The following is a 20751-nucleotide window of genomic DNA, read 5'->3' on the forward strand; positions in this document are numbered from 1 at the left end:
AATTTGCTCGGCATTTGTTTGCCTGAAAATGATTGTATCTTTTCCTTGATATATGATGCTTAGTTTGGCTAGATACAAAATTCTTGGCTGATAATTGTTTTGTCTGAAGAGGCTGAAGATAGTGCCCCAATCCCTTCCAGTTTGTCTGCTGAGAAATCTGCTGTTAATATAATAGCTTTTCCTTTATAGGTTACCTGGTGATTTTGTCTCACAGGTCTTAAGATTTTTTGCTTCATCTTAACTTTGGATAAACTGATGACAATGTACCTAGGCAAAGATCTTTTTGTGATGAATTTCCCAGATGTTCTTTGTGCTTCTTGTGTTTAGATATCTAGGACTCTAGCAAAGCCAAGGAAGTTTTCCTCAATTATTCCCCCAAATATTTCCAAGCTTTTAGAATTCTCTTTTTCCTCAGGAACACCAATTATTCTTAGGTTTAGTTGTTTAACATAATTCCAGACTTCTTGGAGGCTTTGTTCATATTTTCCTATTCTTTTTTGTCTTTGTTGGATTGGGTTAATTCAAAGACCTTGTCTTCGAGCTCCGAATTTCTTTCTTCTACTTGTTCAATTCTATTGCTGAGATTTTACAGAGCATTTTGCATTTCTAAAAGTATGTCCAAAGTCTCCTGAATTTTTTATTGTTTTTTTCTTCAAGCTATCTATTTCCTTGAATATTTCTCCCTTCACTTCTTGTCTCATTTTTTGGATTTCCTTGCATGGGGCTCCGCCTTCTCTCGTCCCTCCCTGAGTAGTTTAATGACTAACCTCCTGAATTCTTTTTCAGGTAAACCAGGGATTTCTTCTTGGTTTGGAGCCATTGCTAGTGAACTAGTGTGATTTTGGGGGGGTGTTGAAGAGCTTTGTTTTGTCATATTATCAGGGTTGGTGTTCTGGTTCCTTCTCATTTAGCTAGGCTCTGTCAGAGGAAAGGTCTAGGGCTGAAAACTGTTGTTCAGATTCTTTTGTCCCTTGGGGTGTTACCTTGATGTAATACTCTGCCCCTTTTCCTATGGACATGGTTTCCTGAGAGTCTAGTTGTAGTGATTGTTATCTCTCTTCTGGATCTAGCCACTGAGCAAGTCTACCAGGTTCTGGGCTTGTACTGGGGGTTGTCTATACAGAGTCCTGTGATGTGAACCATCTGTGGGTCTCTCAGCCATGCATACCATGGTATTTGGGATGTCTCCCGGGTCCTGCAGGAGCAATCTGCTTCCTTCAGAGGGTCTGTGGGTCCTCTTGGATTTCCTTATTCCTGTAGTTGTTCTGGAGCAAAAATTCACAATGTGAGCCTCTGCATGCTACTCTGTCCATTGTATTTACTTTCAATTGTTCAAAAGTTAGTTACAAAAGCTACTTGGGATGACCAAACAGTTCAAACTTTTAAAATATTACTTCTCAAGTTTCTTAATTGTTATAAAATCCAAATCTTATAAATTGTTATGACTGAAAGGGGGAGATGAATAACATTTTATAAAACAGTAATTTATGGGCTAATTGATCCACCCATCATTTATATGGGTTTCCTGATTGTTACTCCTATCACATTTCACTCCATTTTAATTTAGCTTATAGATCACACTATGCCTGCCTTATTTACTATCATATTGCCAGAGTCTAACACAATACCTCACTACTTATAGGTGCACAACAAATTAGTTATAGATCAATGAATAAATGAATTTCTTTCAGATTATTCAGGAAGTCATTCTTTTAAAAATATTCAGCAGTCTACCAATGCTTATTCAATTAAATCCAGACTCCTCAACATAATCATTCATAGCTCTCTATAACCTGCTCAACCTAATTTTTTCATATTCTTTCCTATATGCCAAATACATTATATAAATTGAAATATATTTTATTCCCTAAATACGACGCTCATTCTCTCATCTCCTTTGGCTTCTTACGCCAGTGGGTGAAACACTCCCAACCACCTCTAGTTTTGCCTTCATCAAGTTATTTTGAAATTTCATCTACTCTTCAATGTCCATAAGATATGCTACATTTTAAGAAACTTTTCCTGATCTCTCCAACTATATTTCTTTTGTTACCCTTAATACACACATTTGTTTTTAACGTTCTTAAGATACAAATAATATGCCATTTACCATGTTGTTTGATATTTGTCTCATTCCATATTTTTCTTAGTCTTTAAGTTCCTATAATAGGGTCATTTTATTTTAACTTCATATAACTAAAGCACTTGGCATAATTCTTTCCATAAAGGTAGTGGTCGAAAATATTAGTTAGGCTGAATTATGTGAAAACACTGCTCAAAAACTATTTTCTAATAACAATTGCTAAGAAAATACAAACCTAAGAATAAATGACCCAATAATCCAAAGTAATTATAAAAGTTGTAAGATGAAAATAAGCATAATATGTCAAAACAGAGATAAAAGATCTTTGAAAGAATAAAAATGTTGACTTAGCAATCCCTTTCCATTTGCTAATGAAACTTCTGGAAAAAAAAACCCCATTACTTAATAACTCAAGCAGTAATAGAAAAAATCATGCTGTGAGAGTAAGACTGAAATTGCCTAAAAAACATTTACAAATGTTATTTTCATTATCTCTAAAACAAAATTTTAACAAGCTATACTAAATAAAGGAATAATTTAAATAATTGTGTATTTCTTGAATCTTAAATAACTGATATTGTGTAATTAATTTCTATTTATCTTTTTAAAAATTAGAGACAGGTTCTTGTTCTATCACCCAAACTGGAATGCAATGGTGCAAGCATAGCTCACTGCAGCCTCGAATTTCTGGACTCAAGAGATCCTCCCACCTCTGCTTCCTGGGTAACCAGAACTATAGGCATGCACCATCATGCCATGCTAATTTTTTAACTTTTTGTAGAGATGGGGTCTTGCTATGTTCCTCAGGCTGGTCTCAAACCCCCAGCTTCAATTATCCTCCTGCCACACTCTCCCAAAATGCTGAGTTCACAGGCATCAGCTACCACACTGGGTATCTAATTATCTTTGCTCTCTAGATGACTTCCTGAGATAGTGTTGATGGTGTATCACAGAAAAAAATGTCAATAATATTGGACTGTGGTTAGGTAAGCAAATTCTCTGGATACTTTTCTTTCTCTAAGAAAATTATACACTCTGTAAGTACTCTAATTACAATTTTGTAATTTACTTTTGGCTCTCACTCTAATCAATATTGGCTACCAAATACGTAAACTGCATCTTTTCCTCTATCCTTTGGAAGGAAACAGGTTGGCTAGCATTTTGGGAAGATGTTCCTATACATCTTAAAGGACTGCAGGAAATCTCTTAATCCTTTAGTTCATATCATGAGGAGGTTAATTTTCATCATTTATCAATAAATGTTGATGAACAGCATAAGTAACTGATAAACTTACAGTCAAACTCCCTGTAATGTGGTAAATCATCAATCTCCTAGCATCATGGGATGATGCAAAATCATCCCTTCAAGGTTTTATGTGAGTAATTCATCAATAGAGAGTCCAGAATTACAATGGCCAATACAAAGGCTTCAAGCATATGTAACTATTTAAATCTAAATTTTATTCATTTAATATGAAAATTAAATAAAGCATTCATTTCTTCAGTTGTATTAGCCTACTTTCAAGTGGTCAAAAGCCCCATGTAACTAGTGGCTACAATACTGGACAGTGCAGAATTATATAACATTTCTGTCATCAGAGAAAGATCTATTGGACAGTGCTGGTCTAGAAAGCTAATAATTTGATTCAACTCAAACAGTACAGGTGAATTGTTATATTTTATCTATTGAGTCTTATATTTGTTAACTCATGAGCAATAGGAGTAGCTTTGCCATTTCTTTAATATAATTTTCAAATAAATATTTTTTTATGACAGTTGGCACAAACTCCTATACATTGTACAAGACATGTCAAATTCTTTCGGGCCTCAAGGCTCCTTCTTGGTCTCCTATGACCTTTCTATCAAAAATAGGTCTCTACCACCATCACCTCCACAACAATACACATATTAATTTCTATCTCAGCACCCTGCTTTTTTCATAGGATACTATAATTTTAATTATTTCATTCATTTATTCACATCTCTTTCATTCATTCATATATCTTCTACTGAAGGAGGATCCTTTGTCTATGTTATTCATAGTCCTGTCCCCAGAGTTTACCTAACATAGGCATGAACTCAAAATTCATTAAATGAGTGTATTAATGTTTGTTGAATAAGTGAATATATTTGGACTATGATGTCTTTCCCCTCCATAGCCAACTCATACCTCTTTGGCACTATGCTTTTATATGTATTCCTCCCTTTTTTTTTATTCTAGCTTATGTATCTCCTTTTATACCCCAGCAGACTATCTCAATATTTATTTGTTTTAATTTTGGGTACAGAGGGTAATGAGTAGAAAGAGAATTCCCAAGCTAGAAGAAGAAAATATTTTTAGGCGAGCTTTCAGAGAAAATAAACTTATTTTTAGTATTCCATCCTGTCCCCTCAGCAAGTACCAAGAGATCAAAGCACTAACCTCAGCCCCCTCAGTAGACACATGTACCGGTGTGGCATAGATAACAAAGAGGATTCAATTAGCCTGGGTATGAAAACAAAGCAAGTATTCAAGGAAAAAAAAAATGGACTAAAGGACGGGGAAAAAGGGAAATTTTCCACTTAGCTTCTTGAGCAAAATCTTTTTCTAATCTTGAATATTTGTCACCTAGTGCCAACTACTGTAATTCAGAGAGCAATGCCACTTGAAATACTTTTTACTTATACAGAAAACACAAAATAATCAAAGACAACTGAATTTCACAACTCTGAAAAAAATCATTCAAGAAACCAGCTATTTAAAATATCGTTTAAAAGTTACATACAATTGTAACAAAGGGAGCAGATGATTGAATTATGAAAGTATAATGAGCCAAATATTTAATATATTAAATATATAAGCTATTCAACACATTGGAAGACTTCAAATTTCAGGCTATGTCTACAAAATTTATATAAAGTATAGTTAGTTATCATAAAGGTAACATAGTTCCCTAAGAACAATAAGCTTCAAAATGGTTATCTTAAGGCTATTCAGAAAACTTACTTTGATCCAAAGCAAGCCTAAATGATCATTATGTAATGATTGTACTAAATAATTTTCACCATTATACCTAACAAAGTTTATATAGAAAATCAAGTTTCAAGTTCCAGCTTAAAATACAAGAAATAAATATCAAACTCCTGTTGCTTTGTTTTTCCAGTGTCATAAAAAGACTCAATAAAGTATGTTCCTTTAACACAACTCCTGGCAATTTTATGACACCCACTGTAAGGACTTTAGGACTTTATCTTGAAAAATAAAACTAAAAAGTAAGTACTACTTGTATTTCACAAGTTGACCATGACTTTTCATATCTCCATGACTTTCACTATATTTGACACAGAGAGTTGAAATCATGTTGGAAGATAAGTGGGTAGGAGGGAAGGAAAAAGAGGAAGAACATAGTTGTTTCATTCACTCAACAAAAATTTATCAAATGCCTACTGACCAAACTGTTCTAGGTATCTGGAAAACATGGCTAAACAAAAAGGAGAAACACAAATTTATAAAGGATTTCTGTTGCTAGCAGCAACAACTAAGTTACAGCGATAAGATACATGAGCTAGCACTCCTGGATCCCACATACTAATGGTTTCCTTCTACTTCTTCCTTTACTATAAAACATACAGAAAACAAACTAAAAACAAAAATTCTCTTGAACATTTTTTCAGAAACTGAAGTAATATATCTGAAGTAAAGAACCCTCTAGGGATGCACTACATATGGTCAAGGATATGGGCATTATTCCTAGAAAGCAGATTAATCTCCTTCTCATGCTGTCATATCATCTCCTCTCTTATTATTGCAAAACATGCAGTGAAAAGCAAGGTCCATGGGGATGGGAGTCTGGAAACAGCAACATGTTCTGAAGATATGGAGGATGGCAGAGGACTCCTATGCAGTAAGAGTATGTTACCACTAAAGAGATAGGGAACAAGATTTGGTTGCAAAACAACAAGAATAGCACACATAAGAGAAGAATGGTTAGCTTCAGAAAAGTAAAGCAGTTATAATTCTTCCAAAGAGGACACTCTTGTAAAGGAAGATTTGTCTCTACTAGGTCTGCTACTCTTGAGCTTTAATTAGTATAATCACAATGCATAATGCAGGTGCATCTGAAAGGCTAGAATCACCATTATGCTATCTGTTAAAACCATCTTTCATAATCAAGTCAACCATAGCTTTCCACAGATACGATGCACTACCATGCCCAGAGTCATCTGCGGTTTTAAAATAAATTTTTTTTTTACTCTTTTGTTCAGGCCTATTCCACAAGACACTAAACAGAAGCAAAAATCTTAAGATTCTGAACAAAATTTAATAGCTGTTGGAATATGAAAGATTTTCTATCACTTAAATTATTACAATTATTAAGCATGCATAAAAATTATACATTATAATAAAAATAATATGGTTATAACAGTAAATAGTGAATGGATAGCTTCAAGACTCTGTGGACTGAATCTGGTCTTTGGAAATAAAAGCATAGAGCAGTCAGCTAAATATTGAATATACATTAAAAAAATCTATAAGAATAAGTATTCAAGCCAACCAAATAAACTATTCCTTTTTCATACTAAAAACAAGATCTTCACTTTTAATACCTTGAAAACAATTTTAGTTCTGCATTAGTCCATTCTTGTAGTGCTATAAGGAAATACATAAGACTAGGTGATTTACAAAAAGAGGCTTAATCGGCTAATTGTTCCACAAGCTGTACAGGAAGCCTGGCTAGAGAGACCTCAGGAAACTTTCAGAACGCAGAAGGTGAAGGGAAAGCAGGCACGTCTTACATGACTGGAGCAGGAGGAAGAGAGAAGGGGGAGGTACTACCCATTTATAAACAAGCAGATTTCATGAGATCTCACTCACTATCACGAGAACAGCAAGGAGAAAATTCACCCCCATGATCCAATCACCTCCCACCAGGGCTCTCCTCCAACACTGGAGATTACAATTTGACATGAGATTTGGGCGGGGACACAAATCCAAAGTGTATCGCTCCACCTTCGGCCCTTCCCAAATCTCATATCCCTTCTCAACAGTGCCCCAAGTCTTAACTCATTTCAGCACTAACTCAAAAGTCCACAGTCCAAAGTCTCATCTGAGACAAGGCAAGACCTTTCTGCCTATGACCCTGTAAAATAAAAAACAAGTTAGTTACTTCCAAGATACAACGAAGGTATAGAATTGGGTAAATACTCCCTTTCCAAAAGGGAGACAGTGATCAAAAGACAGGGTCTACAGGCCCTAGGGCATGTCCAAAACCCAGAAGGGCAGCCATTAAATCTTAGGGGCCCAAAATAATTTCCTTTGACTCCATGTCTCACATCTAGGCAACACTGATGTAAGGGGTCGGCTCCCACAGCCTTGGGCAGCTCTGCCCCTGTTGCCCTGCAGGGGTACTTTCCCTGCAGCTGCTTTCACAGTCTGGCATTGAGTGCCTAAGGCTTTTCCAGGCATATAGTGCAAGTTGGTGGACCTACCATTCTTTGGTCTGGAGGATGGTAGCTCCCTTCTCACAGCCCCACTAGTCAGTGTCCAGTGTGTGGATTCTGTGTGGGGGCTCCAGCCCTACATTTCCTCTCTGCACTGCCCTAGCAGAGGTTCTCCATGAGGGCTGTACCCCTGCAGCAGACTTCTGTGTGGACATCTATATAGGCATTTCCATATATCCTCTGAAATCCAGGCAGAAGCTTCCAGGCCTCAACTCTTGTCCTCTGCGACCCACAGGCTTAATACCATGTGGAAGCTGCCAAGACTTATGGGTTCCACCCTCTGGAGCAGTTGACTGAGATGTTATCTGGGACCCTTTTAGCCACAGCTGGAGCTGAAGCAGCTGGGACACAGGGAGCAATGTCCTGAGGCTCTGCAGGGCAGTGGGGCCCTGGGCCTGCCCCACAAAACCATTCTTCCCTCTAATGGCTGCAGGCCTGCGATGGTAGGGGCTGTGGTGAATGGCCCCAAAATGCTTTCAGGCATCTTCCTCATTGTCTTAGGCATTCAGCTCCTCTTTTTTATTTTTATTTTTTAATATTTTATTATACTTTTGCAAATTTCTACAGCCAGCTTCAATTTCTCCCCAGAAACTGAGTTTTTCTTTTCTATCACATGGTTAGGCTGTAAACTTTCCAAACTATTATGCTCTACTTCCCTTTTAAATATAAGTTCCAGTTTCAGACCATCTCTTTGCAAACACATATGTGTTTTAAAGTTCCACAGATCCCTAGAGCAGGGGCACAAAGCTGCCAGTCTCTTTCTACAATATGGCAAGAGTGACCTTTACCCTAGTTCCCAGTAAGTTCCTCTTCTCCATCTAAGACCTCCTCAGCCTAGACATTACTATACATATCACTATGAGCATTTGGGTCACAACCATTCAACAAGTCTCTTGGAAATTCCAAGCTTTCCTTCATCTTCCTGTCTTCTTCTGGGCCCTCCAAACTGTTCCAACCTCTGCCCATTATGCAGTTCCAAAGTCGCTTCCACATTTTCAGGTATCTTTATACCAATGTCCATTCACTGGTACAAATTTTCTATATCAATCCAATCTCACAATACTATAAACATCTGAGACTGGGTAATTTATAAAGAAAAAAGATTTAGTTGGCTCATGGTTCTGCGGTGCCAGATGAGTTGGTCTCCCTTGTATGAGACACCTATGGGGAGCCATGGGGAGTCTCTGAGGAGAAGAGTCTCCTTATTGCCTTCATATCTTTATGTCCTGAGAGCATAATAGCTCAGCGGCATTCCACAGGTTGCTCAGGGAGATAACACTCCCTTGAAGCAGTGGAGTATAATCAAACATCTTGGCTCCTCCTGAGACCCACTCCCACTTGTTTCAATCCCTATAAGTTAAAGATCTTAAGTAGTTTAGACACACACCTTTGCTCAAGGAAATTCACAGAAACCTGCCACTGCTATATATCTTATTGAATGACTCACGAGTACTCCTTCATTGATTAATCCTTTTCCTCATCGCTTCCTACCCCTCCCATCTGCCCTAAGAACAAAGATCTTGTAAACCAATAAATTAGGCGGAGAAGAGCTCTGGGCCATGAGCAAGCCTCCAATGTTCTGGTCCCCTGAACCCACCTTTTAAATGCTTATTCTGACTCTTTCTAACTCCTTTGTCTCCGCTGAACTCAGGGTACCCGCCAGGTGGTGTGGGGCTGGTTTCCCCAACAGAGGCTGTACAGGAAGCATGGCTGGGGAAGCCTCAGGAAATGTTCAATCATGGTGGAAGATGAAGGGGAAGCAGGAATGTCTTACATGGCCAGAGCAAGAGGAAGAGAGAGAATGGGGAGATGTTACACACTTAAGACCACCAGATCTCATGAGAACTCACTCACTATCATGAGAAGGGAAAGGGGGAAATTTGCACCCATGATCCAATCACCTTCCACCAGGCCCCCTCCTCCAACACTTGAGGTTACAATTCCATATGAGATTTGGGCGGGGACACAGATCCAAACCAAATTAAGTTCTAATTATAAAATGCATTTATGTAAAAGCAAAACACTCCTATTTGCTTCTATAGAGAGTCACCACTAACCTATGAGTCATTACCTTCCTTTAAATATTCTGTAATGCAAAGTCCACCAATAATTATACCTTTCTGGCTAAAGAATTTTTTAAACACAATATTTAAATAAGAAGATATGACAACCAAAGAAAAAAGACATTTTCAAAAAACCATATATTATTTACAATTTGCATTAGTTTATGCTTCTGTCATAATTTATGAGAAGGCACAGAATTAAAACACAGAACTAGATGTATATTGAGAAACAATTTTAGGATGTTTCAAAATTTGAATGAATTCTCATTTTAGAACTCAGACATTTTATATATCATATATAATATATAAGCTCCAACTCTGGTTGGGGGAAAAGGGCAATTTCTATTGACAAAAGATTTACTTTCATTAAGCAAAAACAAGCTTTCCCATTACAGGAGTCAAAGTTGTAAGCCAAGTTTCAAAGTGCTGTAGGCAACTTCACATGAGAATATTCCCAAGTAGAATTTATAATTTACATACCTGTACAGATGAATATTTAGAAAAATTTTCCATTTGATACCGCCTAAAATCTTCATTTAGTCTTTGATCTGAAACAAGGGGGAGAACAGATTTCAGTTCATTGAGTAATGTTCAATTCTTTAAAACTAGAAATACAGTAATCATTTGATATATCCGATGCAAAATGGGCTAGTCTCCACTGCTTCTCAAGAGAATATGAATCATCAATTTCAATACACCATTTTAAAACTTGAAAATAGGCCTTTTTCTATATCTAAGCCAACTAATCACTGCCAAAGTCAAAAAAAAAAAAATAACATCTGCAAAGAACTACCTTTTCTGATTTCATAAACATGAATTCTCAGTCTCTGCTGGCGTGCTCTTCGGGTTAATGAAAGTAAAATATATTCTCCACATCTTATTCCTGCTACAAAAATTGAGAAGCATTGGGAAGATAAGCTATAGTCATATCTTTTAGAATTCTTAAAACTAATTGAAATTTTGAAACTCTTCCAGGACAAACCTCCACCTTGAGGAGAAATTGCAGGACAAAGAATCCAAATTAAACAGGAATGGGTAAGAGACAATGGGGGAAGACCTTTATTCACCAGAATAAAGGTGAGAGGTCCCGGTAATAACAAGGCCAGCCCAGGCCTGGTGGCTCATGCCTGTAATCCTAGCATTTTGGGAGACTAAGGCAGGTGGATCACTTGAGGTCGGGAGTTCGAGACCACCCTGGCCAACATGGCAAAACCCCATCTCTACTAAAACTACAAAAATCAGCCGAGTGTAGTGGCACATGCCTGTAATCCCAGCTACTTGGGAGGCTGAGGCAGGAGAATCACTTGTACCTGGGAGGCAGAGGTTGTAGTGAGGCAAGACCGCACCACTGCACCCCAGCCTGGGTGACAGAGTGAGACTCTAAAAAAAAAAAAAGAAGAAGAAAAGAGAAAGAAAAAAAAAAAGAAATAACAAGACCATATTTTTATTTACATCAAGAAAAGTAACATACATACAACATAGTACCCAATAAATTTGCAATCACACATTCTTTTCAAGATCACACAGAACATTTAATGTTGATTATTTACTGGTAACAGAAAGTCTCGATAATGTTCAAAGGGCTGAAACCAAAGACAGTATGTTACCTTACAACAGCACAATAAAGTTGGTATCAAGAACCAAAAACAACAACAACAACAACAAAAAAGGAAAATCCTCTATATCCTCTATATGTTTGGAAGTTCAGAAATCACTTTTGGCCAGGCATGGTAGCTCATGCCTGTTATCTCACTGCTTTGGCAGGCCAAAGCAGGAAATCACTTGAGCCTAGGAGTTTGAGGCTACAGTGAGCTGTGATTGCACTACGCTCCAGCCTGGGCAACAGAGCAAGACTCTATCTCAAAAAAGAAAAAAAAAAAAAAAGAAGGAGAAGGAGAAGGAGAAGGAGAAGAAGAAGAAGAAAGATCTCAGGAGGAATTACAAAATAAATTTTAAAGTATTTTGAAGTGAACAATAGTGAAAATGTGATACCTCAAAACTTTCTTAAAAATCTGTAGCTTTAATTGCATATACTAGAGGAGAAGTCTGAAGTTACAAATGCATTCCAAGAATTTAGAAAAACAGCACCAAATTAAATTCAAAGAAAGCCAAGTGGAGTAAATAAAGATAAGCCCAGAAAATAAAGAAATTGAAAATAAACTAGCATAAAATGATAAAAACTATGTTCATCTCAAAGTTATTTTTAAAGAACATCTGATGAAATTCAAGATATATTCATAATAAAGCCTTAGCAAAGTAAGACTATAAGGGAACACTGTTATTATAATGAATGCTTATATAAAATACACAACAAACATCACACTTATGAGTAAAAATGTTGAAAACTTTCCCCCGAATTAGGAATCACATAAGGATAAATTCTTATGACATTTACTCAACACTCTATTGGAGGTCAAAGTTAATGCAGTAAAACAAGTAAAAGATCTAAAAGGTATAAAGGCTGGAAAGGATGAAACAACTGTCATTATTCATAGTTATAAGTGCATATGTGATTAATCCAAAAAAACCACATTCTTAAAAATCAATCATTAAGATTACAAAGTTGTTAGATACAAGGTCAATATATAAAAATTAATTATATTTCTAGATACTGGCAACATAAAGTTAGAAAACAGTAAAAGATGCTATTTATAGTACCATAAAAAAAATCAATGCCTAGGAATAAATACAATAGAAGATGTTTAAGACTCCTACACAGAAAACTATGGAGTGTTTCTCTGGAAAAAACTTTAAAATTCATATGAAACCAAAAAAGAGACTGAATAGCCAAAGCAATTCTAAGCAAAAAGAACAAACCTGGAGGTATCATGTTTCCTGACTTCGAACTACACTACAGGGCCACAGTAACCAAAACAGCATGGTACTGGTGCAAAAAACAGACACATAGGCCAATGGAACAAAATAGTGAACACAGAATTACAGCCACATACCTACAACTATCTGATCTTCAACAAACCTGACAAAAACAAGCAATTGGGAAAGAATTCCCTACTTTAAATGGTGCTTGGATAACTGGCAAGCCATATGAAAAAAGACTGAAACTGGACTCCTTGCTTACACAATATATAAATAATAACTCAAGATGTATTAAAGACTTAAATGTAAAACCCCAAACTATAAAAACTCCAGAAGACAACCTAGGCAACAGCATCTGGACATAGGAGTAGGCAAAGATTTCATGGCAAAAATGCCAAAAGCAATTGCAACAAAAGCAAACACTGACAAATGGAAACCAATTAAAATTAGCAGCTTTGGCACAGCAAAGGAAACTATCTACAGAGTGAACAAGCTGCAGAGTGGGAGAAAATTTCTGCAAACTGTGCATCTGACAAAGGTCTAATATTCAGCATCTATAAGGAACTCAAATTTACAAGAAAAAATACCATTAAAAAGTGGGCAAAGCTCATGAACAGACACCTTTTAAAAGAAGACATATATATGGTCAGCAAGCATACGAAAAAAAGCTCAACATCACTGATCACTAGAGAAATGTAAATCAAAACCACAGTGAGATACTATCTCACACCAGTTAGAATGGTTATTATTAAAAAGTCAAAAAATAACAGATGCTGGTGAAGTTGTGGAGGAAAAGGAACATTTATACATTTTGGTGGGAGCAGAAATTAGTTCAACCATTGTGGAAGACAGTGTGGTAATTCCTCAAACACCTAAAAACAGAAATACCATTCAACCCTTTAATCCCATTACTGAGTATACATCCAAAGGAATATAAGTCATTCCACCACAAAGACACATGAGCATGTATGTCCATTGCAACACTATTCACAAGAGTAAAGACATGAAACCAACCTTAATGCCCATCAATGGTGGACTGGTTAAAGAAAATGTGGTACATGTATACCATGGAATACTATGCAGCCATAAAGAACAACGAGATCATGTCCTTTGCAGGAATATGGATGGAGCTGGAGGCCATTATCCTTAGCAAACTAATACAGGAACAGAAAACCAAATACGGCATGTTCTCAATTATAAGTGGGAACTAAATGATGAGAACACATGGAGGGGACCAACACACACTGTGGCCTATTGGAGGGTGAAGGGTGGGAGAAGGGAGAGGATCAGGACAAGTAACTAATGGGTATTAGGCTTAATACCTGGGTGACAAAATAATCTGTACAACAAACACCCATGACAAAAGTTTACCTATATACCAACCCTGCACATGCACCCGTGAACTTAAAATAAAAGCTAAATTTTAAAAAAAGAAAAACTATTAATCACAATACAAACCTCTTTTTTTCCCTGAGTTTTCAATTAAGAAAAAAACTAGATCTGCGTCCTCAGTAATTAAAATAGAGTAAGAAGTAAATTATGTATTAATAATGAGGGAAACACTTTCAATCTTCATAGATTGACTATAATCTGAAGAAAATTTTACTGTAACTTAAATTCTGCTATTTCCTTCATTCTACAAGTACTTATCTCACTTATTTACTTTGCATTTCCTGAATATATGAAGATGCTGGTGCATGTATGTATATATATACACACACATATACACATTCACTGAGTTTCAATTTGCTAATATTTTATTTTGGATTTTAGTTCCAACATGCATAAGTGAAACAAGTCTACAGTTTTCCTTTCTTGCAAGTATGCTTTTTGTGTAGTAGTTAAGAAAAGAGACACTGAAACTAGACTGCCTAGGTTCAAATCTCAGCTCAGTCACCTACTAGCTCTGTTAACCTTGAATTTGTGAAGGCACTTATCCAGAGGGTTGAGCTATCTATAGGTATCTATAGGTACAGCATTGGGTATGAGAATTGTAAAGGAAAATAAACCAATCATGGCATGAGGTGTTACTGGGCATCAGCTATAGAGAAGCAGGGGCATAATCACATTAAGATTACTGACAAGAGCAGAAGGACTAATGGGTAATGGTTACAGCCTGTAAAAGACACCAGTAAAAACAAACTAGGAAGCAGTCAAGGAAGTAAAGAAAATGAAGGGCTCAAAGGATAGAGGTCTGAGGAGGTCAAAGAACAGTTATAGTAGGAGTAACATACTTGAGTTTAAGACATCAAAAAGTAGGATAACTTGAATAGGACTTCTGCTTATACTCAAGAAGAAATACCATGGACCACTTTTCTGCCTGACACATGAAAAAGCAAGAAAATAAATCATCAATGTCTTACAGTACACTAGACATCAGACAATGATAATCAGAGACATGAAACAAATGAGGTAAGCCCTATGACTGCCCCACCTTAATGACTTAAGAGACTTTCCACGGCCATGATACGGGGGGAGGAAATGCAAGTGGAGATCACTGGACTCTTATTAAGAGGTGGAGCTGAGAAGTAGTGGAGATTAAGCGAACTAGAATTGGCAGGACAAAGTATAGAAGACTGCACAAAGAAAGAACCCTAGGGAATGTGAGACCTGTAGAGGTTCTTCTCGAGTACAATACAGAGTACTGAATAGCTCTTTATTTATTAAAGAAATTAAGTTTGTATTTTAAAACTTTTTCACAAAGAAAACTTCAGGTCCAGTTGGCTTCACTGGTGAATTCTATCAAATATTTAAGGAAGAAATAACACCATTTTATACAAACTCTTACAGAAAGTTGAAGAGTACAAAATATTTTCCAAGTAATTCTATGAGGCTGGCATTACCTGAGATTAAAACCAGACAAAAATATTGGGAAGCGGGGGGAAAAAAGGCACTTTAAGAGGCTGAAGTGGGAGGATTGCCTAAAACCAAGAGTTCAAGACCAGCCTGGGTGACAAAGGGAGACCTGGTTTCTACAAAAAAATAAAAATAAAAATATTAGCCAGGTGCAGTGGCACATGCCTATAGTCCTAGCTACTGAGGAGGTTGAGGCAGGTGGAAGGTTTCAGCCTAGGAGTTCCAGGTTGTAGTGAGCTACAAGTGTACCACTAAACTCCAGCCTGGGTGACAGTGACATCCTTGCGCAAGAAAGAAAAAAAAGGTGGGGCGGGGGGAGAAAAAAAGAAAAGAAAAAAAGCTTCATAGGTTGGGCATGATAGCTCACACCTATAATCCTAGCACTTTGGGAGACAAGAGGATCACTTGAGCCCAGGAGTTCAAGACCAGCCTGGGTAACAAAGGGAGACCCTGCTTCTACAAAAAAATAAAAATAAAAATATTAGCCAGGTGCAGTGGCACATGCCTGTAGTCCCAGCTAATCAGGAGGCTGAGGCAGGTGGAGGGCTTCAGCCTAGGAATTCCAGGTTGTAGTGCGCTACAAGTGTACCACTAAACTCCAGCCTGGGTGACAGTGAGACCCTTGAGCAAGAAAAAAAAAAGGAAGAAAAAAAGAAAAGCAAAAAAGGTTCATAGGTTGGGCATGATAGCTCATGCCTATAATCCTAGAACTTTGGGAGGCAAGAGGATCACCTGAGCCCAGGAGTTCAAGACCAGCCTAGGAAACATAAGGAGACCCTATCTCTACAAAAAGAAAAAAAAAAATAGCCAGATATGGTGGCATGTGCCTGCAGTCCCAGTTACTCAAGAGGCTGAGGCAAAAGGATCGCTTGAGCCCAGGAGGTTGAGGCTGCAAAGAGCCATGACTGTGCCATTGCACTCCAGCCTGGGTAACAGAGGAAGATCCTGTCCCAAAAAGAAAAAAAAGCTTCTGAACACACTAAAATTTTAAGCAAACATTTATAAAATAAAATTCAATAATAATCGAGAAAGGATTATACATCATGAGCAAGTAGAATTTATCCCAGAAAGGCAAGGTGGTTTTAACATTTGAAATTAATCAATGTAATTCACTCTATTAACAAATGAAAAATGAAAAAATATCTGATAATCTCAATGGATGCAGAACAGCATTTTTAAAAATCCAGCATCCATTTTGATAAAAACTCTCTGCAAATTAAGAATGGAAAGGAACATTCTCAACATAAGAACATCTATTAAAAACCTACAACTAGTATCATACCTAATTCTGAAAGATAAATGCCTTCCCCATAAGATCAGGAACAGGACATGGATGCGTATTCCTATCACTTCTGTTCAACACTGTACCAGAGATTCTAGTCACTGCAATAAGGCAAGGAAAAGAAATAAAAGGCATCCAAATTGAAAAGAAAGAAATAAAACTGTTTTTATTTTCAGATGACAAGACTATCTACATAAAACTACTGATAGACTCTACAAAACTACTAGAGCTAATGAATGAGTTTGGCAAAGCTGCAGAGCAGAGTATTAAAAAACATTATTTCTCACCACACATCTACAGCCATCTGATATTTGACACATGACACAAACAAGCAATGGGGAAAAGATTCCCTATTTAATAAATGGTGTTGGGAAAACTGGCTAGCCATATTCAGAAAACTGAAACTGGACCACTTCCTTACACCTTATACAAAAATCACTTCAAGATGGATTAAACACTTAAATATAAGACCTAAAACTATAAAAACCCTAGAAGAAAACCTAGGCAATACCATTCAGGACGTAGGCATAGGCAAAGACTTAATGTCTAAAACACCAAAAGCAACGGCAAAAAAAAGCCAAAACTGACAAATGGAATCTAATTAAACGAAGAGCTTCTACACAGCAAAAAAAACTGTCATCAGAATGAACAGGCAACCTACAGAATGGAAGAAAGTTGTTGTAATCTAGCCATCTGACAAAGGTCTAATATCCACAAAGAAACAAATTTACAACAGAAAAGCAAACAATCCCATCAAAAAGTATATAAACAGACACTTCTCAAAAGAAGATATTTATGCAGCCAACAAACATGAAAAAATGCTCATCATCACTGGTTATTAGAGAAATGCAAATCAAAACGACAATGAGATACCATCTCACGCCAGTTAGAATGGCGATCATTAAAAAGTCAGGAAACAACAGATGTTGGAGAGGATGTGGAGAAATAGGAATGCTTTTACACTGTTGATGCAAGTGTAAATTAGTTCAGCCATTGTGGAAGACAGTGTGACGATTCCTCAAGGATCTAGAACCAGAAATACCATTTGACCCAGCAATCCCATTACTGGGTATATACCCAAAGAACTATAAATCATTCTACTATAAAGACACATGCACACGTATGTTTATTGTGGCACTATTCCCAACAGCAAAGACTTGGAACAAACCCAAATGTCCATAAATGATAGACTGGATAAAGAAAATGTGGCACATATACACCATGGAATATTATGAAGCCATAAAAAAGGATGAGTTCATGTCCTTTGCTGGGACATGGATGAAGCTGGAAACATCATTCTCAGCAAACTATCACAAGAACAGAAAACCAAACACTGCATGTTCTCACTCGTAAGTGGGAGCTGAACAAGGTGAACACGTGGACACAGGGAGGGGAACATCACACACTGGGGCCTGTTGGGGGGTGGGGGACTAAGGGAGGGATAACATTAGCAGAAATACCTAATGTAGGTGACGGGTTAATGGGTGCAGCATACCACCATGGCACATGTATACCTATGTAACAAAACTGCACGTTCTGCACATGTACCCCAGAACTTAAAGTATAATAATAAAAAAGAAATGTTATTTCTACATACTACCAACGAAAAATCAGAAACTGAAAGTAAAAGAATAATACCACTTACAGTAGTATCAAAAATTTCAATACACAGGCATAAATCTAACAAAAGATGTGCAAAACCTAAACATTAAAAACTACAAAGCATAGCTGAGAAAATTTAAAGAAATACATCAATGAGGTAAAAAAGAACCAATTTTACTTTAAAACGTACTATAAAGCTGATATAATTAAGACAGCAGGATATTGGTGTCCAGATAAGACAAATAAATCAGTGGAAAAGAATAGAGTTCATAAATAGATACATACATATATAAACAACTGCAAAGGAGCAAAAGTAATTCAATGGAGAAAGGGTAGTTTTTCCAATTGGGCATCCAATGCAAAAAAGTGGCCTGGATCCTTACCTCATGCCTTGTATAAAATTTAACTCTATGAACCATAGATGTAAAGGTAAAACCTAAAACTATAAAACTCCTAGAAGAAAACATAGAAGAAATCTTTGCAACCTTGGGTTAGGCAATGATTTCTTACATGACACCAAAAGCACAATTCATAAAAGAAAAAATTGATGAATTATTTCATCAAAATTAAAAATGTTTGGGTCCAACACTGTTAAGAGAATGAAAAGAAAAAAATGAGTCCATTACCACTCTGCCAGTGAGTCTCACACCCCACTAATGAATGAATTCTTAGTTCCTTAGATTGATAATACAAGTACCTCTTTGAACAGGTTCCTAAAAACTAACTGATCTTTCCCAGACAGAGGTGGAAGAACAGTACACAGCAAATATGCTACAAGCTTACTCTACTAGTAGCCTGGTTGAGTGTGGAGCTGCCTGTTGTTATGATATGTAAAGCTGAAATAGTAATTATCAGAGGAAATGTCATGTGGGGTTGCCAGTTGAGAAGTACCAAAACAAATGGTCTTGACCTAGGCTCCCAAATTCAAAAGGAACAAAGAGACAATCGAGATCAACAGAAATCAGTGTAGAAAAAGTCAGAGGCAGGTGGAAAGAAGACCATCTACCTTTATCTGGGCTGGTATTTGGGTGGGTCACTTAATGGAATAATCCACCACCTTCAAATGGCATGCAAAATCCAGTTAAAGAAAAAAGCAGAGCAACGCAGACACTCAACTCTCATTCTTATCTCTTCATGCATACGCTACCATTCTAGGCTCTGATTCCCTGAATAAAACCAGTTATTTTAAGCCTTTGAACCATTCCTTCTTCTGCTCCTTCTGCTTGAGATTTCCTTCTTGCACTCCACTTGTCTTCTGTGGAACTATTAAATACCACTCATTTTTCAAAAAATGTTACTATGCTTCAGTTGTCTTATTTGTTTCCCCCTGGTATTTGGATCTCAGTTTTATCTAAGAATTCTGGCTGGATCATTCTTATGAAATTAATAGTTTCTCACTGCTTCAAGTACTCTCCTGACTCTAGCCAAACTCCTCATCAACCAACTCCTGTCCCACACCACTCTTATGGTGGCCAGTTAGCTGTTCTTATGGGATGGGGATATTCTCACTACAAACCTAAGAAATAATGCTAATGTTATTGTGTCATTACAGTGTCATTAATTATTTTAGATAACATATACCATGCACTTAAAATGTGCCAGACACTATGCTCACTGCTTTTTCATCATCTCATTTAAGTCTCACAACTTCAAGAGGATTCTTGTGTTCTTATACTCATTACACAAATGAGAAAACTGAGGTGCAGAAAAGCTAGGAAACTTGCTCGAGGTCACAGACCTGGAAAGAGGTAGGCTCTGAGCCCAGACAGACTAAATCTAGAGGCTAACTGAGTTCTTAACCACTGGTCTATAATGCTGCCAAAATGGGACTTACTACCTTTTTCCTAACTTCCCTGTTGCTCAAGCAAAAACGAAGCGTCCTCTATCTCTTTCCTTCAAATCCCCTGATCCCCAATCTCCCTGTGCCCAACTTAGTTTACTTCTTATCTGAATGATGACAGTAGTCAACTAACTGCACTCTGCTATAATGCACATTCCCCATAAAAATCAGACTGGGCCTTCTAAATTACAATTTGATCATGCCACTCTCAACTGAATTCCTATAACCCATGCAGTGGTCCAAACTCCTTAGCACAGAGAAGACAGGGCCCTTCACCATCCAGCCCTTTCTACTCCTTCGACTGCACTTGCCATTTCCCTATATAAATATTCCAATTCCATTTACATCAATATTACATTCAAACTAGCCTTATTGCAAATCTTTAACAAAGCATATTCCTAATGCCCTCAGTGTCGCCAGTATTGTTCTATTTGGGATGCCTAGAGTTTTTATATACTAAATTCATATTGGTATTGCACGTTTCAGCCTAATAGCACCTTCCTTGAACATATTTTAATAATAATCGTGTAACAGTTAATATTTAACTATTACATAACAATAAATTAACAATGTATCAGATACTATTCTAAATCCTTTACACATTTTAATATTCATTTAATCATTCCAACAATCCCTGAGACTGTGGCAAAAGAGCCAGCAGTTGCTGCCACTTCAATATACTTTGGAATACATTTCCCTCCCCAAATTAAATTCTTAAGGTAAAAAA

At 36.9% G+C, this 20751-nt stretch overlaps 1 protein-coding gene across 6 annotated transcripts in view; it reads right to left on the reverse strand.

Annotated features, from left to right (window-relative positions):
* The window catches only part of SCLT1 (sodium channel and clathrin linker 1), a 206316-nt gene that overhangs the window by 184579 nt on the left and 986 nt on the right, over positions 1 to 20751 (reverse strand). For 4 of the 6 annotated variants that reach the window (XM_078001442.1, XM_078001441.1, NM_001258164.1 and 1 more), the window contains 1 exon segment: positions 10108 to 10175. Coding sequence is in view for 3 of the 6 variants with exons in the window: in NM_001258164.1 (NP_001245093.1) it covers positions 10108 to 10175 (68 nt within the window). In the remaining 3 variants the exon portion in view is untranslated. 6 annotated transcript variants of the gene reach the window in all.

Source organism: Macaca mulatta, chromosome 5, assembly GCF_049350105.2.
Source record: "Macaca mulatta isolate MMU2019108-1 chromosome 5, T2T-MMU8v2.0, whole genome shotgun sequence".
NCBI classification, from domain to species: domain Eukaryota; kingdom Metazoa; phylum Chordata; class Mammalia; order Primates; family Cercopithecidae; genus Macaca; species Macaca mulatta.